The sequence below is a fragment of the Arvicanthis niloticus genome, chromosome 8, assembly GCF_011762505.2.
Source record: "Arvicanthis niloticus isolate mArvNil1 chromosome 8, mArvNil1.pat.X, whole genome shotgun sequence".
In the NCBI taxonomy this organism is placed as follows: domain Eukaryota; kingdom Metazoa; phylum Chordata; class Mammalia; order Rodentia; family Muridae; genus Arvicanthis; species Arvicanthis niloticus.
The window spans coordinates 68,366,642-68,392,176 of NC_047665.1; the positions used below are offsets into that span (position 1 = coordinate 68,366,642).

General features: G+C 41.6%; 1 protein-coding gene across 2 annotated transcripts in view; it reads right to left on the minus strand.

Annotated features, from left to right (window-relative positions):
- The window catches only part of Nebl (nebulette), a 356,298-nt gene that overhangs the window by 202,355 nt on the left and 128,408 nt on the right, over window positions 1–25,535 (minus strand). For both annotated transcript variants that reach the window (XM_076939539.1, XM_034510049.2), the window contains exon 3: window positions 18,814–18,898. In XM_076939539.1, coding sequence (XP_076795654.1) covers window positions 18,814–18,898 — 85 coding nt within the window. The remainder of the gene's footprint in view (window positions 1–18,813; window positions 18,899–25,535) is intronic.

Genomic DNA, 25,535 nt, shown 5'->3' on the forward strand with positions numbered 1-25,535 from the left:
CCATTTATTCAAACATAAAGATGAACATTTCTCTTGTAATGTCTTTTTCCTTCCCATAATCATCTGTGCTCTAATTCAAAGAAATGCAATTTCATCGTTGGTTCCCCATGCTGATGTTTGAGAAAAAAGCACGTGAGGCAGCCATAATGACTAAGGGATACAATGAAGACTCCTCGAGTAAATGATTTCAGGCAATACAAGCACTTACTACAAAGCACTTCCTTCTCTGAAAGACTTAAAGATTGAGCTCTAACTGCCTCTGTGAAAGACATGGAGGAGGACGGCTGGGGGCAGTGTCAAAGAGCTCCCTGTGAATTTCTCACAAGGAGCTTCAGCAACAGGAACAGGGAAATGAGAAGAGGAAGCCAGATGATACTCACAAGATAGGTTTGTCACTGCTCTTCTGAGAAACACAGCCTAGTCCTAGCATAAGCTACAGGACAGGCAAAAAGGTGGGGGGAAGGGCGGGGGCTACTAAGCTGCAGTTGAAGGGGGAAGTTTATTTCCGTGCTTGGTGATGCCTCACACATCGAGAGATTTTTTTTTTTTCCTGGCAGAATGCCCCTTTCTATCTTCAGGGCTGTGGAATGCAATCTTCTGCAAATAGCAGAGAACTCCAAAGAGAGAGAAGCTGTCCCTGATAAGCAGTTGTATGATAAGGCCCTGTCTTAGTTAAGGTTTTACTCCTGTGAACAGACACCATGATCAAGGCGATCCTTATAAGGACAACATTTAATTGGAGCTGGTTTACAGGCTCAAAGGTTCAGTCCATTATCATCAAGGCAGGAACATGGCAGCATCCAGGCAGGCATGGTGCAGGAGATGCTGAGAGTTCTACCACTTCATCCAAAGGCCACTAGGAGAAGACTGGCTTCCAGGCAGCTAGGATGAAGGGCTTAAAGCCCATGCCCACAGTGACACATTTCAACCAACAAGGCCATACTTCCTAATAGTGCCACTCCCTGAGCCACGCATATTCAAACCACCACAGGCCCCAAACAAGGAAGCAACATTTCTAAATGACTCTTAGTAAACCAACAACTAACATGGAATAGAGATTGACAAGTCCCATCCCCATCCCCTACCCATTACCGGCTACCCTCCCACCTCACCCCTACTCCACCTTTTCTCTCTTTCCTTTCCTGGAACTCTACTCTTTGGGAATGCAAAACGTGGAAGAAATCAGATTCACTGAAGAGGAATAAAAAAATCAAGGGCAAGGAAGACAGAGGAGGATGGTGCTGAAGAGGTGACTGTGACAGCCATGGTAAAAAACCAAGAGTACAGGAAACACTAGATGCTTTGTTTACCTGGAGATATGGTCTCAGGAAGAGAAGGCTAACCATGGAGGATCTGAGGCAGCTCTGGAATCCATGTCCAGGATTCTGGGATTGCCTGTAAAACCCAGTGCAGATCCCCAGTTGGTTTTTATAGCTCTTACATCCATGGCGGAAAATAGCATTCACAATGTCAGAGCCGAGGTGGTCAAGAATAAGGTCGTCTAAAATCAGCCTTTGACGGCCATGGTGTCTCCCCCTGGCTGACTCACCAGCAGACTCCCAGAGGGGTAAGTGCATACAACCTCCTATAAAATCTCCTAAGAAGAAGGGGAAGGTTGGCACACAAGAGAAGCAAGTAGATGTTGTGTCACGTGTATATCCCACAGGACAAGAACCCATTGAAAAATCTAGGTGGACACAGATTCATGTCAACACAACTACATGATTTGCAGGGCAAGGCATAGCATTATCACACATAATCCAGGGAAACAAAGCAAGTAAACACTGCCATTGGAAAAGCCCAATTTTTCAGTGAGGAGGAGGTAACTGACTTTGCAGCCAGTGTGTGAGCAGATCGCAGCAGCTTAATGTTCCTTGGCACATCGTCAATACACTCTTTCAAACCCAAGTCCTTTTAAACAGTCAATTGCTTTGTTTTCCAGCAAAAAAAGCTAAGAATTGTTCTCCTTGATCCGAGGTAGCAATTTGATGTACCTGGCTTTCACTCCTACCACACCACATATAATCCAAGCAGGTTTTTTAATGTTTTCAATATCAATTATTCCTTCCTTTTAGATTGATATAAATGCATATACCCTTAATCAGGGTGATTTGTTTGGTTCTCAATATATTTATATTTTTCTTTCAAGATATGAAAGGACCCTGTTCATGATTAATGCCAACCTCTGAACAGAAGTAGGTATTCTTTAGACAAGAAGAATATTCCTGGTATAGGTGGGAGGGAGTCTTTTTTTTTCCTCATGTTGATTTGACATTGTTCTTTTAAATGCATAATAGTTTCTAACATGAGTCATAAAAAATTATTCACAAGTAATTGTAGCAGTTTTGTGTCCTATGCCAGAAAAAAATAAAATAAAACTTTTACTGACTTGCCTTTACCTTTGCAAGATAAATACTAGAACTCATTCCTACTGTGTTATGTGTTATAACTAAGCTATGTTAAACTGTGTAAAATTTGCCATTTCAAAGATCTATGACATGATGTTTACATTTCCTTATACAAATGGATTTTTAAAAATCAGAATCCACAGAAAATTAAAAAATTAAAAAGCAATTGATCAAGTTTTTTTCTCAATACTATTCAGCATACCTTCTCACTGAGGTCAAACATGGAAGCCATGGGTTGAGTCCAGTATGGCAACTTTAATAGTTTCATGGTTATTTTTATTATATAACTTTACCAGCCCCCAACATCACTAATAACCAGTTCTCTCCCAAAAAAAGTGGCTATTAGACTACTTCTTAAATGTTGCTGAACGTTTGTATATGTTCTGCCCAGAGAGTGGCACTCTTAAAAGATGTGGCCTTGTTGGAGTAGGTATGTCCTTGTGGAGTAGGTGTGTCACTGTGGATGTAGGCTTTAAGTCCCTTGTCCTAGCTGCCTGGAAGCCAGTCTTCTCCTAGCATCCTTCAGATGAAGATGTAGAACTCTTAGCTCCTCCTGCACCATGCCTGCCTGGATGCTGCCATGTTTCTGCCTTGAGGATAGTGGACTGAAACTCTGAACCTCTGAACCTGTAAGTCAGCCCCAATTAAATGTCTTTATAAGAGTTGATTTGGTCATGGTGTCTGTTCACAGCAGTAAAACCCTAACTCAGACACTAGGGGTAGGAGCTGTGCGTGTGAGGAGGTCTGAGGATAGCCCTTAGCCATCTCTTTCCAGGGTCTCTCTTGTTGCTTCTTCTACTCTTCCATCTCCAAGCCAGCTGGCCTGAGAGCTGTATGAGGGAGAAGTATGACATCATGATTAATTCTACTGTGTCTACCCACCCCCTCACTCACAAGGTTGTAGATGCATGCCAACACACCCAGCTTTTGACATGAGCTCCGGTGGTTAAATCCAAGGTGTCTAACTTGTGGCAAGTACCCTTACCCACTGAGCCATCTGTCTCATCAGCTCCGGTTCTGCTGCATACCTACCACTGATCATCATACTTCAGATTTTGTAAATCTTCAGAAGACGGGTCCCTCATGGCGTTTCCCCTGACCTTACTGAGAACCTCATCACTTGCTATACTTTGAACTACAAATGTCTCTCAAAAGAACTCTTGGGAAAGATTTCTATCATGAAATGAAACTTCTAAAACTGTGAGGCAAAATGCATCTTTTGTCTTTATAACTTGGTTAACTCGGGTAGTCTGTTACAGTAAAGGGAGACTTACTAGTTTATGGACTGTTGCTACTGTATCTCCCCTCATCCTCAGGAACAAAGGCTCAACTGACTGACCTCCCTGCTATCCAGCTTACTGTCTTTCCCATCTTGCTCCTGATCAGCTGTCTCCTGAAAATGCAATAAACAAATATCCTTGGCCTAACACTTCAGCAGCCCTACTAGTTTTTATTTAAATATCCTTTTGTTACAGAACCGTGTCATGACATGCAGGTTTCAACTACTTTCTAAGCTGTATTGCTCTTTAAAGATAGAAATCATGGCTTCTCCTTCCTGCATCCCTCCTGGTACCTGCTACACCACACTAAAACTAAGTCTTCCCAATCAGTGACTATGGATTGAAGCATGACGTCATGGGCTTCTTGCAGCGACTTGGGATGTATCTATCCTGCTGAGGAGATACAAGGTTCTCAGACAAGACCTTTCAAATCAGGAAAGGCTAAAGACTGCTATCCAATGCTATCCAAACAGGTACAACTCCACAAGGAAAATAGAAAAGGCACTCACAGGAGTCTGCTGTGTATATGGACGAGCCTTGTTCAGTGAGTCACTTTGAGACTTCAGGTAAATCTCAAAATTCTTGGAAATGTGAAAGGAGATGAATTATAAATTTCTGAAAAACACTTCCAGTGTGTTCCTCTCTTACAGAAATTTCTTTTTTAAAAGGAATTCAAAGAATAAAGAATCCCCCCCAGGGTATAATGGGTACAAGTCTTATTTTATTCCTATGGTTGCAGACTGCAAAATTAATAAAAATTTCAAATTTCCACTTAAATATAAGAGCATATACACATCTATCTGCTGCCTCAGTCATTTAAAGATACTGGAATTTGAGCTTGAGATTATTGATTTTTAAAAGTCCCTTAGACTTTGCCCTTAGAATGGTATTTCGTATAGTTGGGGTCAATGGTGTGTGTCATCTGAAAAGTTGTACTTTCAGAAGATCTCTTCCAAACTGTAACCATCATTAGTAAATTAAACACAGAAGGTTCAGAGCCACTTCAACTAGAGGAACATTTTAAAGCAACTGTCTGCTGTGTCACACACTAAAGTGCCTTAGAACAAGATCCAAGCATTCCTTCTCTCCTTTCCATACATTTTGCCTGGAGTGGGGACAGTGGTATGCATTCTAAAAGCCATCTACAGTGGCTCACGACTACATGTGTCTTGTGTCACACACCAGTTTCCATGTGACAAAATATTACAATTCCACATCATACAGAGAAGGAGTTCAAGGTCTAGAATGTCTTGAGAAATTCTGGGAAATAATACCTAGAAGGTTCATTCTCTGGGACTAAATGAGATATAAATGGGTATGAAATATCAACACATGTAAGAATTACATGGGTCACTTACTAACCATGTATATTTGTAGACCACACATTTAGCATGTCAGGGGTCAGTTCCATAAATGAGTGTGATTCACTACAGAACCATGGTAGGGATAGGGAGGAAACCTATTTAAACCCTAATCTAGAGAAAATGTCTCCCCCCACCCACTTCCCTTCTCCCTCTTGCTCTGGCCCCACCCCTACCTTGCTCAGGGCCCGGTTCCTTCTGCCCCCACCCCCCCCCCCCCCAGCTTGCTCCAGCCTGCTAGCTCTGCTTGCTCTGGCCCAGCTCACTCCGGGCCATGCTCCCTCTAGCCTCCCTCTCTGGCCCAAAGTACACTATAGCTGTCTTCAGACACCCATGTGACGGCATCAGATCTCATTACGGATGGTTGTGAGCCACCATGTGGTTGCTGGGATTTGAACTCACGACTTAGAAAACGTCTTTTTCGTTGAAAATTTTCTCAAGATTATTCTTCTAAGGACTATGGGCCTCACTTTTGGAAAAACTAAGAAATGACAACTGATCATTTCATAAAGACAAAACAAAAGGAAACTCAAGAACTCATTCCAATGAAATTTTTAGTTCTGGGGTGACAGTAGCACCTAGATGCTTCGTGTTTACACCGGAGCAACTGAATAAAAGGTGGAGCTTAACGGGAGGAAAGGAAGTCCTTGTGTATTGGTAACAAAATGCTAAGTTCAAATGCAAACAGTTCTTGACTTACGCGCCGCGCGTGCATACACACACACACACACACACATACACACACACGGGGTGGGGAGGGGAATCACATCTGTTTTTGAGTACTCTATAGCACAAGAGCCTCATAAAAGGAACACAATAAAGATTTACTAAATTACTGAGTAACTATGTAACTCACAGAGACTCCGTCTAAGCAGTCAGCAAGGAAATTTCACCTAAACTGGCTAATTCACTTCTTTCGATCTGAACTTGTACAGTGTTGCCATAGAGAAAGAGGTAAGATGCTAAGGTCTTAAATCTGTAGGTCATGTTTTTAAAGCATAGAGGTGTGTATGTGGATGTCATCTTTGCTGGTCATTTTGTGTTTACATACAGGAGAAATTCCAGGGGTGTAGAACTGCAGCATAAGAGTATATATATATATTTAAGTTTCAACTATTGTCATTAGATGGCTTTTCTTAAAGAGATAGTAGCACTCAAATTTCCGAAGTAGTTAATATATCAAATCATGCCTGAATGGTAATATTTAAATCATGCGTAATCTCTGCACCATCTATAGCCTGTGTGAGGCCTCCAAGCCATTTCTTAATTCCTCCTTGGCCAATGTGGCTCATCCATGTATGTCTAGGAATTCTCCAGGGTCCCACCAAAGGTTTTCTTTCTCTGTGAAATCCTGAAAGTGACAACATAATGTTAGGAGACTGAATTCTAAAGTTGGATGGTACATCTCTGTCAAAGAAACTCCTTTGTGAGGTTTTCATTACCTTTCCAAAGGAATTTCTGACCCCAAAACAGGATAGAAGCCATGGGCCTACCATTTTGGGGGTGACAAGACCACCAACCTGGCCTTTACTGTTGAGAAAACTTTCCTGAGTCCAGGAAGCAAAGCAAAACATTTAGACTGGCATGATATTAAGAAGGAACAAGCTCTACAAATAGCCTGAAGGGGGTGAGAAGAGAGAAAGGGTAGAAAGGTTTTTCTCAAACCAGCTCATACATTATTTCTTCTCTGGATTGAGTTTCAAAGAAGTTTGGCCATTCCATTTAGGTAAAGAAAAATGGAGTTATCATTGGCTTCCTTCCAAAGAGAGGCAAACACATCCACAGAGGAAAGTGGGGAGAGCCAAATGAGGTGCAGGAGAAAGGGAGAGTTAGGGTTCTCAGGGTTGTGAGCATCTCTCTTGATAGACTCAATAGACACATGAAAGTTGGGGTTCAAGATGCCTTCTGCTAGTTTCTCAACCACTGGCTTTTCTCCACGCTCACCTGAGCCCCACAAAGATAGCACATTGTAAGGCCGAGAGAGAGACTTTCAGCAAATGTAGATTACACCAATAAATAATAGAAGCAGCTTTACACAGAATCAATTAAGAGAAATGCCGCAGGCCCTTCCGTGAGATTTCTTTGCTGGCAATAGTTTAAAATTGAGGAATGCCATGATTGTCCCCCATTTGTAATTAATGCCAAGACAGAATTAAACAGGCAATTTCTCCACCCCCTCTTAGGAAAGTGCCTAATTCATTCATGTAAGGGTCCTGATTTTTATGAAAAATACTTTCCACTCCGTCCCCTCTACTTCATACATTACCATCTTCATTATTGTGTTACATCACAATCCCAACACTTGGAGAGCATGGTAATTGAATAATAACCACTAGATTAATAAGATCACTAGCTGCTAGTTCAAAATCTACAGGAAGGGACAAAAATTAAAGTAGACATCTTTAAAACAGTAAGCAGTACATGATGAAGTGCACTTGTATTCTCAGAAGGTAGAAAACAAGAAGAGAATTTGAGGCTAGCCTGGGTTATACAGTGAGTTCAAATCTAGTATACGACACAGTAAGAAAGTCAAATGCTGGGTGTGGGGCACAGTGGCAGACCTCTTCCCTTCCATGTGCAAGGCTCTGCTTTCTGTCCCCAACACTGAAGATGGTGAAAAGGACACTAACATAAGAGTCAGTGACTTTCTGTTTATGCCTATAAGATGGGCATATGCCCTCTGGGATAGGCAATGTTTTCAGTGAAATAAAAGCAGCTCAGATGTATACATTTTATAGCAGTCCCACAACATGGTGTTTTCTCACAGCAATAGAAAAGTAACTACAGGAATCCAGTGGCAACTCATATTTAGCCATTAGTAGCAGGAAAGGAAAGATGTACATTTCTTCAGTCTGTTCTGCCTTTTATGAACAGGTAATTCCCCAAGTTAACTTTATATTATGTATGTGTAGACAAGTGTATACATGAGTCAATCTAGGAATGTTTATATGCATATATTTGCATATGTGTATGTATGTATATTTTGTATCTACACTTAATACTTAAGTGATAGATCGTAGAGAATAAAACATTTTTAAATTTAAAAAATTCAGCTCCCTGGAAGTTACCAAGTTCTCCCACCTGGGTACTTATCAGCCTGCTGACTCTTCAAGCCAGTGTAGCTGCAGACACTCAATTCTAAGATGATACTGGAAAGAGTCTGTTCTTTGTCCAATAGCCTAAAAAGACTTAGGCTTTGCTTCAGTATGTGGTTTATAAACATTAGACCCATTACAGAAGTAAATTGTTTTAAACCTCTAAGGTTGTTTACATAATGAAAAACGGGATAGGATTCTTGGTTTCACTATTCTTGACTTCTCTGGTGTAAATAGTTTCAAATGTGCCATATGTACTTTGGTCTAAAAGTACAGTGTGCTGAAGAAGCCACTCTGGTAACAAAAGACACGTATTAGGTTCCTTTAGGAGACAGTCACAGACAGAGTCTGCCAATAACAATTCCACATAACTAGGCAGAGTGTCAGGCCAGTCAAATCCAGAACTACTCCACTAGCCGAGGTCAAACATGTGTCACCTTCATTTGAGATTTGCCATCATCTTTGTCCTCCTATCAGAAGGCAAGAGGGAAGAAAAGAAAGAAAGAGGGAGGGAGGGAGGGAGGGAGGGAGGGAGGGAGGGAGGGAGGGAGGGAGGGAGGAAGATAGGTAAGAAAGTTTTAATTGTTCTCCTGGGATACTTTGTAATGAGCTACACTGGATTGAAAAGGTACAAGCATCTAGTACTTGTTAATCTCAGTGCTGAGAAGGCTGAGGCAGAAGGATAACAGAGTTGCAGGCCAACCTGAGCTATATATTAAGACTCTTATCCCAGAAAAAAATAAAATAATAATACAACCAATTTGTTTGGAAGTCCAAATAGAGGTCTTCCAAAACAGCATGTCTAGTGTCCAACTGGTATATGTTTTAAGAAACATTTTCAATTTATTTTTTAAAAACCAGCTTTTGTGAGTTTCATTTTTAGTTACTGTTTTTCTTCCATTGTACCCCTTCATGGATTGTATAACACGCTTATATGTCCCAGACAATACTGAGGTGAATAAATGTTGCTACTTTTGTCTAATATTTTATGAAGTATATTTTTATAGATAAATATGGATGCTGTAGCTATTGATATAGATCTATATATTAAACAGCCTGGTGGTAACGAATGTTATTAACCTGCTGTAAATTTCATGGGATGTTCTTAAAACCTGGCACAACTAAATGTTCTAAATGTTTGCCTTACTTGAGGGTATTGTGTTACATTGTTACCAATGGTCTTCTGAAAGGTCATTGATTTACCAAGAAAGAGATCTGCTAATCTGTAACTGAACAATTTTGGTATCTGGCTTTATAAATTGGTGTTTCTTATCTGAACTATCACTGACACATTTCCCTTTTTATTTGCCTTCTATGTTGGCTGATGATCAGGTCACATATTCACAATCTTACTCTCAATCTACAGGCATTTTCTCTCCGGACTTGTTAGACCCATTGTCTTCATGCTTTTCTTCCCTCTACCTGCTGTGTCCCTTTTAAAATAAACTTTTATGATACCATACAAGTTTCTACCAACCTCCACTGTTCATCAGAAGGAAAATTGATTTAAACACTTCATTTTCTTACTTGATACATTTTTGCATTTAAAAAGTAAAGAAGCATCTTTCATCTCCCACCCTACCACCACCACCACGAGCAGCAGCAGCAGCAGCAGCAAGCAGCTCCCTGAGCCTGTTTTCATCTGTCCTTGCCTTTCTTCCTTGCTCTCTCTCTCTCTTCCTCCCTCGTCTCAGTTGGAAAGTCATTCTGAAACCAGTGGAAGCTAACAATAAATTTCTAAGGAAAAGTGAAAGTATAGTTTGGTCACATAATTTTTGTTCAAAAAAATAGTAATTATACACACACATACATACTTTCTGAGAGTTGAAAAACTTGATATTCTGGGTGTATCATGTGCAGCTGTCTGTCCTCAGAGCTATCCCAGGAGGCCTTTCCTGAGTTCAGTATTGTCCTTCAGATTCAGGTTGTGATCTGATTCCACCACAGAGCAGCATCCAAATTCCAGAATTCTATGAAGAAATTGTAAGTACATCCCAGGATCCCAGCAAACATCCCAGGTTTCCATCACAAGGTATGTCTTCCATGGCCTTTGAGATGGTAGACTGAGCTACTGGGAAATACAGCTTGGTTTTCATCCTGCCCACCATGCTACAGAAGCCCTACATTTGTCACAGGCTTTGGGGGAAGACAGAAGCACTTTGTGTTACAGAGCTGTTTCATTTGTTCCTGGCTTTTTTTTCTGCCTGCCTGATAGCCCCCCCCCCCCATCTCTCTGAAACATCACCCACCAAAGAAAGAAGAGGTCACATTTCAGTCTGTAGTTAATCTCTTTAATAATTAATCAATCTCTTATTAATTAATTAAGAGTATTAATTAATGTGTCTGAGGAGTTAATGAAATAGACGGGCATTGCATTAGCTTCTCAAGGTAAGAAAGGAAAGAGAGATACTGGACAGAGATCCATGGGCATCATACTTTAGGCCCAGGGAATTGAGTGTGGGTCTCAATAAAGTAGTTTGCTTACAGAAATGAAAAGGGAGCAAAAAAATACATAATAGCACTGTAGAGAGATAAAGCCAACCTTTGCATGGGGCTGTGGACTGAGCGTAGAGCCTCAGACATGTTAAGCACACATGTTTGTTATAGCATCAAGCTATTCCCAGACTTATCTGCTACTACATAATTAAAGACACTTGGATGATGAGAAATGCACAGCATGAAAGATGGGAAAGTAAAAAAGCCAAGAGGCTTCCATAACTAACTATGCTAGCTAACATTGTTATCCTGATTATCATCCATAGAAAATATCAAAACTCTGGCAATGAGTCTAGAAGAGTTGTAACTGGACATTCAGTGGCTGCCTCAGTGGGTAAGCATGCTCGCTGTGCCTGCATGAGGACCTGTGTTCCTTCCCTAGCACCCATGTAAAAAGGTTGGGCATTGGCACCAACAAACCTGTAACCACAATACTGCTGGCAGAGGAGACGGCAGAATTACCACCAGCCTACTTCCTGGTTCAGTGAGAGATCCTATGTTAAAGAATTAAAATAGGGAGTGTCAAAACAAGGTGCCAACATCCTCTGATCTCTCTCTCTCTCTCTCTCTCTCTCTCTCTCTCTCTCTCTCTCTCTCTCTGTGTGTGTGTGTGTGTGTGTGTGTGTATGTGTGTGTGTCACACAAAGAAAGAAATGTCATGAATGATTTTAAATGTGAGAGAAGAAAAAAATTAACAACTGAAATAAGTGAAAAAACTTGACAGTGTTGAATAAATTTAAAAATTTAGAAATGCATTTTTACCTAAAACTTGTTTTTTGAAGGGTTTTTAATGTCATATATCTTCACTATGTGAACATGTGGGGATTGGACAAATGTCGTGTTACTGCTGTACTCATTAGTGTTCCTCAATAAAAATGATCACTCAACACCAAAAGATGTGTGGCCCAAAAAAATAAACACCTTGTCCCCTCACGTCCACACTGAAGACACTGCCCGCTGTATGGGCATCATGACAAGGTGACATTATCTTCTTCCTTCTTAACTTTCCTTTTAGTCAAAAGTTGTAAAAACTTAGGCATATCTCCCAAAGTAAAAATGAATTCTCTGGAAAACTTTCTCAAATCTAAGGGAGTGCTCACTCATGACCGTCAGTCGGTATCAGAGGCAAAAGGGAGTAAATCATCCTACAGTAGCATGGCTGCTCTACTGTTCTCCGGGAACAGAATACTTTAATTGCTACTGGAGATACTGTGCAGAAAACTTTTGCACTAAGGTTGAACATCATCTAAAACTGGAGGAAATTTTACAAGTGTGTCTGACAAATCGATATTTTACACAAAAGGAACTGAGATTCAAAAGAAAGCTTCTGTGTTTCCTATCCCTCTCACAGGCTCCAACCACAGTGGGATTAGAACTAAACATAGCTCTAGCTACTGCACACAGTCCACTCCAAAGGACTTAGACAGAGAGTTAAGGTCATGTCAGATCCTTTTCCTGTTCCCATTTCCATCTGGTGTCCATATCCCTATGAGGTGTGAGGGCTGTGATAGTTTTGGAGGAAAGGGATTGTTTCTCAATGTCAGCAAGAAATTGGTTTTAAGATGACCTGATGCCCAGCTACTAATACCAAAATCCACAGGCATCTAAGTTCCCTACATAAGATGGCATGATGATACCCATAGATACCAATAGATAGATAGATAGATAGATAGATAGATAGATAGATAGATAGATAGATAGATAGAAAAATAATAGCTATCTGATTCTGGAATGCTCAAAAGTAGCAGATATCAGTAGCCTGCTCATCCAAGACACAATGTCCGTACCCTGCACCAAGAGCTGGAGTTGGGAAAGGAAGGAAGTTGGCTAAGTGGGGAGGTCATCAATGAATCAGCCTTGTTGGGACTCAGGAAACAGATGGAAGGGTTATGTGTTATTTGGAGAGACTAAAGAGTAAGGCACCAGACCCTTGCAATTAAAGGCTCCAAAATCTAGTCATAACACAGCACTTCAAAACTTCCCATGTATCCTCCTGTCTCTCACTATTGACATTGTTGCCTCTTACATCATTTTAGTCAGGAATAAAAGGGGAGGATCTGGCTTATGTGAAATTGCAGGGGATGGCAAAGTCTCAAAGGTTAGGGTAAACATCTGCTCGGCATTCTCTGTTCCCTGAAAGACATGTGATCTGTCAGTGGATTCATGTTTCTCCTTTGAAGTTCTTACTCACATTCATCCCTTCTAGATATGAGACATAATCTTTCCTTATTTTTCATGGCCCCCAAACGTTGGAGAGAAACACACTGAAGCTTCTCTCCAATGAACTTTTACCTCCACATCCACAAATCCATGGGCATCGTGGGAAAGAAGAGCCACCACTCTGTGGGAACCAGGCATCAAACAGTGAAAAAAAAAAATCCTAGAATGAGACAGGCGAAGCTGCCAAAGTCAGAGAAAGAAAACTAAGTGGCAGCTATGAAAGGCGCATTGTCTGAGACCCCAAGAGCACAGTAAGCACCCGAGGAAACTGTCTAGAGACTGCTCGCATCTAGAAGTCTGAAGTGGTCCAAGCAAACAAGTGACGATGGTAAGAGGCCCCCAAGTTGTTGAAGAGCAATCAGCTAAGATGAGGAATCAGAGGGAGGATGTGTCTGCATTTAGAATTAGGTTCCATGGTTAACATGTGGCAAAGAAAACTGAGATCCGAGATGCAACTATCTGCAGAAAGGAAGCAGGCCTCCAATTCCTTGAAATTTCTTTAAACCATAATTACACCAGGTGAGGCTGGGAGCTAGAGCTTGGAAAACAAGCAGGATAACGTAAGTTTAGTGCCCAGAATCCACATAAAGGTAGGAGGAGAGGACCGACACCACAGAGTTGTATTCTGACCTCCACACATGGGCCGGAGCACACACATACCCACAGATGCACATATACACAATAATAATAAAGCATGATTTTAATTGGGTGCTGTGATGCATGCTTATAATGCCAGCATTTAAGAGGCAAAAGCAAAGAAGATTGTGGATCTGAGACTAGATTAGACTACCCTTGTCAAATAATAATAAATGTGATAATTAAGGGGCTGGGAAGGTGGCTCAGTGGATAAAGTGGTTGCTCTACAAGCCTGAAGACACGAGTTCGTATCCCCTGCACTCAGGTAAAAGCTAATCACAGGAACACATGTCTACAATCTCAGCTCAGGAGTCATAGACAGACAGTTCCCAGGGGCTTGTTGAAACAATGAACTTTAAGTTCAGTGAGCGATCCTATCTCAATGAATTGGCCAATCAGCCACTCAGTAAGGTAGAGAACACCAGACAAGACCTCTGGCCTCCATAGGCACATGAATAGGCAAGCATATGGGCACATAAATGCATGCACACACCTATAAAATATAACAATATCAATAAAATAACCTCAACTGTCTCTAAAGGTCATATTGAAATTGGAAAGAAAACCACCATTTGGGGTGAGGCTCAGAGCCTTGTGAATGTCTGACAAGCACTCTGCCACTGAGTCATATCCCCAAACCCTAGTGAATGCCTTTCAAAGACTCAACTGCCACTGGAGAAAAGTCTTGCTTTGGGCAAGATGGCTGGTAGCTGAAGACGACCTAGAAATGGAATATGTAATGAAGGTACTGGAGGATACTTAAGGCCAGCCAAAGGAAGATACTATGATATTCTCTTTGTGAGGCTCCCGTGGCTTCTGTTGAATATGTTTCTATTATGCTCACAAAGGTGTTTGGCTTCTTCTGTTCCCTATAAAAAACAGTCATGTAACCCTAACTGCTATCACAAGCTACCCATTATGATCCATGTTTTTTATGCCTCTGCAAAAACTTAAGAGATTAAGTAGAACCAACAAGAAGTATAAATGATCTGTACCCTGGCCATAATCACCCTCAATCTTTTATGATGTCAGTGATCATAAAGTGCATATACTCCATTAAAGAACATGGTGAGGCCCAACCCCTAGTGCTTCTGATAGGATTGCAAACTGCTGAGCTGGTCCTCTCAGCGGCTAAGTGAGGAAGCTACTAGCATTTCGTCTTCATTTTGATTAGCAGCTTTCAAAGTGATGCCCGCTAAAGCTTAGGTCTCCACTCTGGAAGTGGGAACTACAAGTGAGCAGGAGTCTGTCCCTGCCTGGCCTTGAGTACACACCCTCATTTTGTTCTCTGAAGAGAGCGGGGTGTTCACTGAATAACTGATTTAAAAAAAAATCATTTCCCTGGCAATAAAAAGAAAGTCTATAGACTCCTGACCCAGAGAACTGACAATATTTGAGCATTCTCTTTCTCAAAGAGAGTGTGGACCACCCAGGCTGGAAAGATAGATATTTTCTATAGCACAATATTAAAATGCTAAGCTCAAAGGACTCCCTTCATAAGGAGCACGTCACTTGGCTGGAGGTCATTTAGGATTTCTCCGAGTTACATAGCCGGCTTCCAACTTTTATTTAAAAGTTATGTCTGTGGAAGTTAAGGCTCAATTTCTTTTTAACATTTTTTATTACACCGATCATGTGTGCGTGTGTGTGTTTGCACGCTCATGTACACACATGTCACGACATACATGTGGAAGTCAAAGGATAACCTACAGCATTTAGTTTTTCTCCTTCAGCAGGGAAGGTGTGTCCCAGGCATTGATCTCGGGTCCTCTGGCTTGGTAGCAAGTGCCTTTGCCCACTGAGCCATCTCTCAGCAAGCCAGGACTTTCTTACCATGAAGAGAACAAAAGATACTATGCTGATCCCCGGGAACTATAAAAGCCAGATGCCCCACAGAGGAATTATAACGTTATCCACAGAGGGTAAGTTCCACTTCCTGTCCTTGTCAAATGGGTTACACAGGCCAGTGGGGGGTTCACGAGCACTACGGATGGAATGGTTTTGAGGCAGTTCACCTTGTGATGTCTGATGAAAGAGGAGCAAATGGATGATAGAAGGACTTTCCTTTCTCTCTTCCTCTTGAGAGCCAGGTTCCAGGGCAGCCCACATCCACCACTGGCTGTGGCTGGCCAAGTGGGATGCCCCCCAATCTTATACAAGTTGGTGGAGCCTGTTAGTCACTGTTTTTTACTGTCCTGAGATGCTGATTCCTAATGTGCTTGCTTTTCCAGAGTTTGATGAAAGTTTGACTCACTTTCTGATGACATGTTGGCACCTATAGAGCCCAAAGATGCTTGAGAGGATGGAGTAGTGGTTAAAATGCTGGCAGCAGCAGCAGCAGCAGCAATCCTCCAGAAATCCTCCACAAAAATAGTGTGGAGGGAAGAAAAGAACAAACAGGTAAAGAGATGATGACTTATACCCATAAAAAACTGCCTGGATGGGACTGGAATTAATTTTGTTGTCCCCTTTATTTTTTTCTCACTTGATAAGTCAGCCAATGAAGGAGAGAAAGTAACTCGTATGACACAAAGAATTCTAAAAGATTTCAGAATTTGAAGACTCTAAGCTGCAAATCTAATTCATGTAACATCACAATTTGCCAAAATAAGTATACAAAAAAAAAAATTAATTGGTCTTCCTCCCAAACCAGTGAGCTGCTCAGAATTGCAGACATCAAAACTCTAAGGAAATGGTCTGTTGTAGAAGCAGATCATTTAGTAAGTTAAAATTAGATTTTAAAATGCCGTTACTAAGTATTACAATTAGGGAAAATATCACTCTACAGTTTTTCAGATATGGTTAGCAGAAATGTAACCTCTCAGACAAAACACCAGGAACCTCTTCCCACCGCTACTGCATACACAGCTCCTCCTTCATTTGCACTGCACATCCTTTGAATGACAAATGCTTTGCTCATACGCCTTTTCTAGGCTTTTTCAGAGCAACAGGACAAAGGTACTGGTTAAGGCATTAGGAGCACACAGACCCAGGTTTAGTTCTAAGCTTGACCTCTTATTGGGCAACCTTGGAAGGTCAAGTTATTTAAATTCTCTATCAGATATTTCACTCAAATCAGAAAATCAACAAATGCCCATCGCTGAGCTGTTTAAGAGGTAATAAAAGATTTGCCTTTAATGCTTAGAAAGTAGCAGGGATGGTGTTGATGAAGACAATTATTTTAGATCCCAGACACCCCTCCCAGCTTCTTATACATAGCAGTAAATGGGTTTGCGTTGTCTGAACGGAGCTGAATTTCCCACATTGCCTGCCTGATGGCATGCCACCCATTCTTTCTAGAGAAGATCATAGTTGAGCAAAGTCTTCCAGAGAATCTTATGCCTTCAGCTGGTTACTGCCTGGGATTCCATAGTGCTTTGTGCATATCTCTGTGAGCTCTTGTCTCACCCACCTGGAATCATTTGTTCATGCTGTTTCCAAAGTCAGCAGCTTGCTACATGGGGAAGGATGAAATTAGCCTTCCACAGAGTCACAAGCTCCTTTCCCAATGGCATTTTCAAAGGCATGCATGTGGTGAGCAACTATTGGGTACTTGCTCTTCAGCTGAGTGAAGACTTCCACAACTGACCACCACGCCCAGAGGGAGTTATGTGCTTATAAAAGACACAGTCAATGTTGCTAGGAGATCCTCCTTAACCTTCAAGGCTCCGTTCACACCCATACATGAGCATGAAAGCTCTGTTCCATCCAGTCCAAACAGATTCCTCTTTCGGAGACTATATTGTCAGTTATGTTTAGTCATTCCATATGTGCTGGTCCTCTGTCCTCACATGCTCTGTAGGCTCAGTAAGAAGAATGTTAAGTAACTAGAAGCCATTTCCTGCAGTACCAGGGTATGCAACAGGCAAGAAACAAGCAGTTGACTGTTGGACTGATTTATATTTTCTGATATGTTTAAACTGATTCTTCATGATTATCTGATGACTGCTGACTTGGAAAGAAGGAAAGCACAGTGATGTGCATAGGTTGAACCCAAGTCCTAAGACCTCTAGGATGTAAAGCAGGGATGTCTTTACCGATATAAAAGCAGTGCCCAGTTTTGAAATTAATGGCTTAGCACACCAGGCATTTTACACAAATCATACATTAGCTCCTGAACAATTTTCACGGCATTAACCAACAGTGAATTCTACTTTGCACTCTATCCCTGCCATCAGGTGGACTGAGAAATGGTCCCTAGTCTCACAGAAAGAGATCGAAGGCAATCCCAAGCTCCCGTCATGAATAGACAAACCGCAACACAGCATTTCACGCTAGGCCACTGTCAGTCTTGTACGGAACTCCAGCCTCACGTTTTCAAAGATGATTAATTAAGTACCTCTTTTCTTCACAAGTTCTCCCCCCCCCTCTTTTCACTTTTTTATATCAAGGGCTCTTCAGAACATTGCAAGCCTCCAACAACTTGATTTTTTAAAGAAACTTTTCAAAATGCTTTTATCCTCTACCTCACATGACACTTGTGGCCCCCTCCGACAGGTAACAAGGCAGACGGTCTTGTTTCACAGAAGCACAAAGAACCTGGGCAGCTGGTCCAAGGCCCTTCATTCCCACTTCTCTCCTCTCTCTTTCTCCCTCCCTCCCTCCTTGGTGCAGTTGTTAGTACAGTAACACTGACCAATTATCTGCCGAGAAGTTGCTCGGCACCCTCCTGTACAGTGTCCATCAAGGTAACATCTTCCTGTGTTTCCCGTGTCCTATGCTTTGCATTGAATTGGGCGTCCCAGTAGAAAACCCTGCCACTTAAAACCCTAGTCCCTGCCCACGTGCTTCAACATATTTGAAGGCAAGTTGGCATCTAAACTGGTTGACTGAGAGCCAGTAGTGGCACTTTAATCTTTCTCCATGCTGTCACTGTGACATATGAAGGAATATGAATAAAGTGACCCAACAAAGACACATCTGGTATGAGATCCACTGACAGAGTGTGAGTCCCACGTGCAAAGCAATTGGGTCAAGCTAACGCCTTGTGTTTTTTTCCCCCACATGCAATATGGAGACGCTACTTACAAAATGTTTTTAAACACTTAGGACCAAATAAATCAATATTGTTGGGAAATATTGACTCTGACCAGAAGTCATTTTCTTGCACTAGTTCTGTGTAAATAACAAAACTGAGAATACTGGGGTGATCCAAGAGTGGGAGCAGTGTTTTCACCTGGGGTTCCCACACCTCCTGCTGTCAGTCTCCATGCTGGCTGATGGCTGGCATAGAAAACCCAAGGCTGGCATTCTCAGAGAAACGGCTTATGGGTCCTCTTTAGTACCAGCACCATAAAGCCAGCCTCCTGCGCATTACCTGGCTCTGCAGTTCACTCTGCTGCTTCAGACGAAGGTTTTCGGGTGTATCAGCCACCGTGGTGAAGGACTGCTTTGGGTAGTGTCTGCAAAGAAACATTTTTTGGAAATCGTGATTAGAACAACTTGCTATAAACATCTAGTATCTTTTAGTTCTTTTGCTTGGCTGCCCCTCTAATTTGAAATGTCATTTTTCTGAGTTTCCATGTTCCCACCCAGCTCCAGCCTGGCTGCTTCTCCCCTATTTCCCCCTTCTCCCTGTTCTGTAGGATCTGCTTTCATGGACCACCCATGGCAGGCACCACACATGGTCTGTTTTCTTTGCTCAGTAACACAACCGACACCTAAGAGATATTACCAACCCCTGCAGCCTTTAGGGCTTGCTTTTTGCTGATTTTTCAACTCAGTTTTTGTGGGGCAGTGGACTGTCAGAGGTAGCCTGGTCCTTGGTTGAGCTAAGGCTTGAAGCCCAGGAGACCCTGAAGGGACAGTAGGAGCTTTGTCTGTTCCAGGGCACCAGGTCCCTGTCACTAGTGGCAATCCCCCATAGATTTGTGGCCATCAGTCACATAAGGCCAATGCCCCAAGCCCTCCACATATAGATGAGGAAAAGACTCAAGAAAGATCTCCATGCTAATGAGGTACATAGAGGCCTGGAGGGCTCAGCTAGTACGTTTTCCTTCATAGACATTCCTCCCTGTAAAAGGTATCTAATCTCAGGCACACCCAGAGAAGTAGGATATGATTTTACACTTCCACTTTCTGCCATGGCAATAAATAAATGCCTTAAAACCTGGACTGCCTCTTCTCATCAGGATTCACTGTGAGGAGCCATGGAGAAGGCTTTCACCTACAGAGCCACCATCTAGTCTCCCATAGAAGGACTCTCTGTGATCCCAGCCATGACCAACACCAAGCCCAACTCTGCTACCAGCAAGCCAAGGACTCTCCCCATGGGACCAGCTGGAGCTCCCCCCTCCATCCCCCATGGCCCTGGGGCTAAATTCAGCCTGATTCCTTTCTCAGCTCTTCTTCAACTTCCAGAGGCTCCTAAGGTAAGCACAGTCCACCCCTGGCTTTCCACCTCCCCAAGTGACAAAGCCCTGTAGTGGAGCAGGGTACCCACAACCCTAAGTTTACAGATTTGTTGGCACTTCCCTCACAATATCCCTCATCCACCAGGAACTCTTGTCAGCTGCACCTCAGCCATTCATCGCCCTCCTCACCCCTAAAACAAATGCATCCTCCACTTTCTGTCTTCCCATTTTTATTGGGACTGAAATAAGTAAGTCAGATATCTTGGGGTGACCACTTGACATCTCTGTCTGATACATACATATCACACACACACACACACACACACACACACACACACACACACACACACACACACTACAGAACTTGCTGGTCTTGCCCTTCCTGTCTTCATTGTTGAAATAAATGATCCACAATGCAAAGCCAGTTACATCACCAAGTAAAATCATTCTCTAGTGCAATAGTATCCCCCTGATCTGAGAATAAAAGTCCAGGCTCTGACCTTCCAAGGCCTCTGTGTCCAACCCTCTCCAGAGTTCTCACTCACTCTATGTTCTGGCCAAGGGGATCTCTCAGTCCTCAGATTCACCCTTCTTGTTCCCATCTCCCACGGAAATGCTATTCTTCTTGCCTGGAACATGTGTCCACTTCCCACTCTACTCCCTTTGATAACCCTGGTTATCCCACTGGTCCTGCTTAGATGTCACCCTCTCTGGGAAGGATACTTGGTCTCCTAGGTTGGGTGGGAATGGGCTGTGGATGCACTTTCTCCCCCCTGTTGTACTGCTTCATACCTTCATTCATGTCTTCTGACTACCCTCTTCATGAGCCCTCTTATGAAAATTCTGTGGCAGTAAGAACTGGTGGTCCTGTCCCTTGCCAGAGTACACTCTTGGCACTATCTTCAGTCCTACTGGTGCTTGGCTTACAATGTGAGCTCAGTAAATATTTGCATGGAAAAGGGGTGGAGGGAAAGAAAACGAACAATGATACGGGGATACAATCAGGTAGAGTAATCTCATGTTCTCAAGCACTGTAGGGTAACTATGATTGACACTGGCTAATTAGCTATTTTAAAATAGCTAGTAGAGAGGACTTGGGCTGTTCCCAACACACATAAAAATTACATATTTGTGTAGCATTACAGATATGCCAATGACCCTGAACCGATTGTACATGTGTGTGGAAATGCTATTTTATACCCATAAAAAATGTATAGTTATTATGTGTTGATTAAAGATACACATAATAAACCTTCCAAACAGAAGAAATGGAAGAATGGAAAGATTTCCAAAGCCTAAGAGATGAAGGTGGACCACAGGAAAGGTTTGATCTGGCATATGACATAGCTATACTTTGTAACACTTGGGCAAAGATGCAGCTTGCCTTTCAGTATGACCTTCAGGTGAGGGGAAAAGCATTTCTTCCCACCATGTAGGTAAACAAACACTAACTCAGGGATGTGGTCCTCTCCACTCGTGGTGCAAACACCCAGCCAAAACATACATGGCACATCTAGCTGACGTGGTTCTATCAGCACAAAGCCCATGAAGCTCAGACCTACTCTCAAAGAACGTGTTCTTTCTTCCCACTCCCTGGCCTCTCATTAATTGATGTTCATCTGTGTAGCTTTCTGTGGTTTCTCTGACTCCTTCTGAGCTTCATTGTTTTAAACTCTATTTGCAGAAGGTTCTTTTTACACCCCTTTTTCTGGTGTCCAGAAAGAATATTGATAGAGAAATCCTTTTTTATTTTTTTAGCGCAAATAAACTCTCTAAAACCTATTCAATGTGCACTAATATTTATGAAATAAATATTAGGTATTTTGTAAACTTCTGCAGTGAGATACATGGCAGGAAAATGTATATTCGTGCCTTATCTGTCTTCCATCCTCCAATAATTTAACATCCCACAGCATCAATGTTCCAGGAAACTGAAGTTATCCACATAACTATTAGAACCATTTTAACCATTTTTTCTGGACATTCTTTAAAAACCTTTACATTTTTCTTGTCTTCTCTGAGCACATACAAACCGAATGTACATTATTTGTGACAGTTTGAAGCTGTGTTGATGTGGGATCATGATAGAAGAGTCACTGTTTCAAAGTTTACAAGGATGGTTGACCTAAATGGCTCAGGTTCACTGTGCTTTTCCTGAACTGATGCTGTCAAGAGATCATTTCTCACATGGCCCTGAGCCCCTAGGATCATCTCTTCTTTGTCTTTTCTTCTTCTAACTCAGACTAAGAAAGTACACAATCAAGTGACTGACCAGTATATTCAATGACTCTAGTAAGTATCTGCAGTAGATATGAAATCTTCCTCTCCTGCTGAAGTCAAAGATTCCCTGGGTACCAGGCCCTTCTAAGGATAACTTTGGCACAGTGCTCCATAAAATAAACAGATCAAGATACACAGCTCCACTGAGCTACGGATTGAAACTTGAACTTCACTAGACTTTAAATGTAACAACTGTAGACTGCCATAGTGAAGGCTAAAAAAAAAAAAATAATTTAGCAAGATTTTTCCCAAAATGCATTCTATGATATTACATAAAGTTTCACAGATATCTGTGGGGTTCTGCTATGTTTCATTTAAAAAAATCTATCATGCCATCTGTTTTTTAAACCATCATCAAAACGTACTCTGGCATGTCCCGTGAAACCTTTAGCCTGCTCAGTTCCAGCTACATCCACTTGCAGGTGAACTCATTTGCGGTGGGAAGACACACTTCGACTGCCAATCACGTTCAAGTGAAAAATTCCATGAGCTTTTCAAGAACACACTAATGTTGATACAAACTGCCTTACTGCACATACTCAGATGTCCTATTGGAAAAGGAAAAATGATTTCTACTGGGTTCCTCACTGGCCACACAGACTTCTAATTCTGAAGTCTCATTTCATGAAAATTGCCTCTACTGTAATGGACTTTAAATTTCAAAATATATGCATAATAAAGAAACACCACTTTTATATGTTAGATCTTAGCAGCACATATGAAGTCCTATTTAGAAAGAGGGTTCAAAAACAACTGAAATGTGGGTGTGTTTTTTAAGAAGACACAGTTTGCTAACCTGATTATAAAACAGCAGACTTACTGACAGGTTGTGCAAAGTTACAGTTATATTTACAACTATAAAAAGATGCCAAGACATCACACTTTTCCAATATCCTTTTCAATCTTGTCTTTCAGTGATTTTTTTTCATAGTAGGTTAATCTATATATAACTTTCTGTTACCACTGTGACAAAATGAAATTATCTAAAATCTCAATGTGGAGAGAAAAGCCCAGTTTACTTTCTTTCTTTACTATTTATTTATTTGTGTGTACAACCATATATGCATGTATGTGGTGTGCATATGTGTGTTTGTGCATATGCAAGAGTGTGCATGTGTGTGTGGAGGACAGAAGATAACCTCAGGTATCTACCTTGTTCTTTGATTCAGGGTCTCTCATTGTTCTGAGTCTCATGAATTAGGGTAGGCTAGCTGGCCAGTGAGCTCAGGAAGCCTATCTCCTATCTATGGAGCGTTGGGGTTATAATCTCGTGCAACTACATCTAGCTTCTTTTAAACATGGGTTCTGGGTAATATCAGGTCTTCACACTTGCACAGCAAACATTTTACTATCTAAGTTATCTCTCCAGTTTAGTCTTATAACCAAACTAATAAATATGGAGGGAAAGAAAGTATGCATGTATATCACAGGTCATGAGTACTAACACAAATGAAAACCTGTGCATTTGACGGGTCAAGTCAAAGGAAAATTCAAGAGTTTCTGGTCTTCACACAAAAATGCTTGTCAAGAAAAAGAAGACCTCATGAGTTGGACTCATAAGGCTCAGAAGAAATAAGTGTAATTACAGAGATGGCAGCACCGAGTGTATTGTATCCACTCGTACAAAGTAAGAGAAGCCTCATCAATTCTGTCCTGAGTAGAGCTGGAAATGCTGTCAAACGCTGGGTTTCTCAAGCTCATATCCAAATGGCGACATTCATCTGAATTAACCTGACAAACTTCTCTGAAGCTAAAGTCTCATCTCCCAGCTACCCACCATCCAGGTCCACTCCAAAAGAAAAGAGAGCCAGACACAAAATAAACTAAGTGGTGCTTGATGAGAGCCCAGGAAAGAGAAATGAAGCTTTCCAAAGATAAGTGTTGGTGGCATCACACATCTTTTCCTAGCTCCTTCCATGTAGTGTATTTAAATGGTTATGAAAACGTCTCTCCCAAATTAATGTCCTCTTAGGATAATAAGATGTATTTACCAGGATTATAAGAAGAAAGTTTTGTTCCCTGCAATATTGAAAATGAAAACATGGGCTAAAGGGGATGTGAAACAAATGCTCCAAGAAAAGCAAGAATCAAATTTTTTAAGTATGTACCGTAACAATGAGAAGTATGGCAAGGGATTGCCCAAGGCTACAATAATGTCACCTATGTCTTAGAGGCAACCAACATCTGTGTAGCTGGACTTAAGTTCTGCTCAAAGGAGAGGGAATGTGTGCCTCATACTGCAAATGCAGTCAATCCCTATAACTGGTAAGGTCATGAAGCCTAGAGAAGGACCTAGTGCCGCCACTTTCCTCCATCAGTATAATTTCAGACTGTAGTATAAGTATCGTATTCACATGCACAGACAAGTGTAGCTCCAATGCCTCAACAAAGAAATTTGCTTTGACTGCATATGGAGACCGTTACAGAACTCTACAACTGGTTAAAATGAAGAGGAGAGCTGACTGTGGGGAGGCTGGCCCCAGCTGATGTAACTACAGTATAACCCCTATGCCTGAGGCTCAGGGAACATTGTTGGAGAGAGGAGTGAGAGACTGTGAGGGTCAGAGGACCAGAGATCATGCAAAAACAGTTCAGATGGTATCAGGATTTGGATCATAGCAAGTTTTCAACTGCAAGTCTACTGTCAACAATCTACCTAACTCTCTTTCCTTTCTGCTCTCCCACAGAGGGAAATCACTTCTGTGTATCACTGCTTTTGTCTATATAAAGGGGAAAAGTATTCCCACCCATCTCATGGAGTTGCTGCTAAAAATCTCATAATAGAGGTTTGGTATTTGAATGGTGCTGTGAATGTAAGACAGTAGTAACCCACTTAGATTTATAAGTCTAAGATCCTTCTGTTTGTATTTAAGGTTAAACCTATGCTTTGATGCAATGATTCTCAACCACCATCCCCAGAGGACAACTTAACAACACACAGCATCTGGAGGCAGTTTTTTGATTGTCCCACTGGCGAAGCAAACTAACAGCATCTTAGTGGGTAGAAGTCAATAATATTGCAAAGCATCCTATAGAATGCTAGACAGCCCCACCTGCCAAAACAGAACTTATCCTGTCAGAAATACCAACATTCTGAAGTTTAGAAACCTTATTTTATATATCTAGATCCTCAGTAAGAAAACCTGGGCACAGGGAATGTACTGAGATTCCCTGCTTGGCTTATTTGATCACTGGGTTAATAAGACTTTCTTCACTGTGACAAATACTGCCTAGTTTAAAGGGGAAAAGATTTATTTAGCTCATAGGTTCAGAAGTCTCAGTCCATCAAGACAGAGAGACATGGCAGAGTTTGGCAGGTGACATCATCTTGTCAAGAGAGCATGAAGAGAATGTCTGTATTCACAGACTTTGTCTTTTTTATTTTTAACACTTTATTTCATCTGAA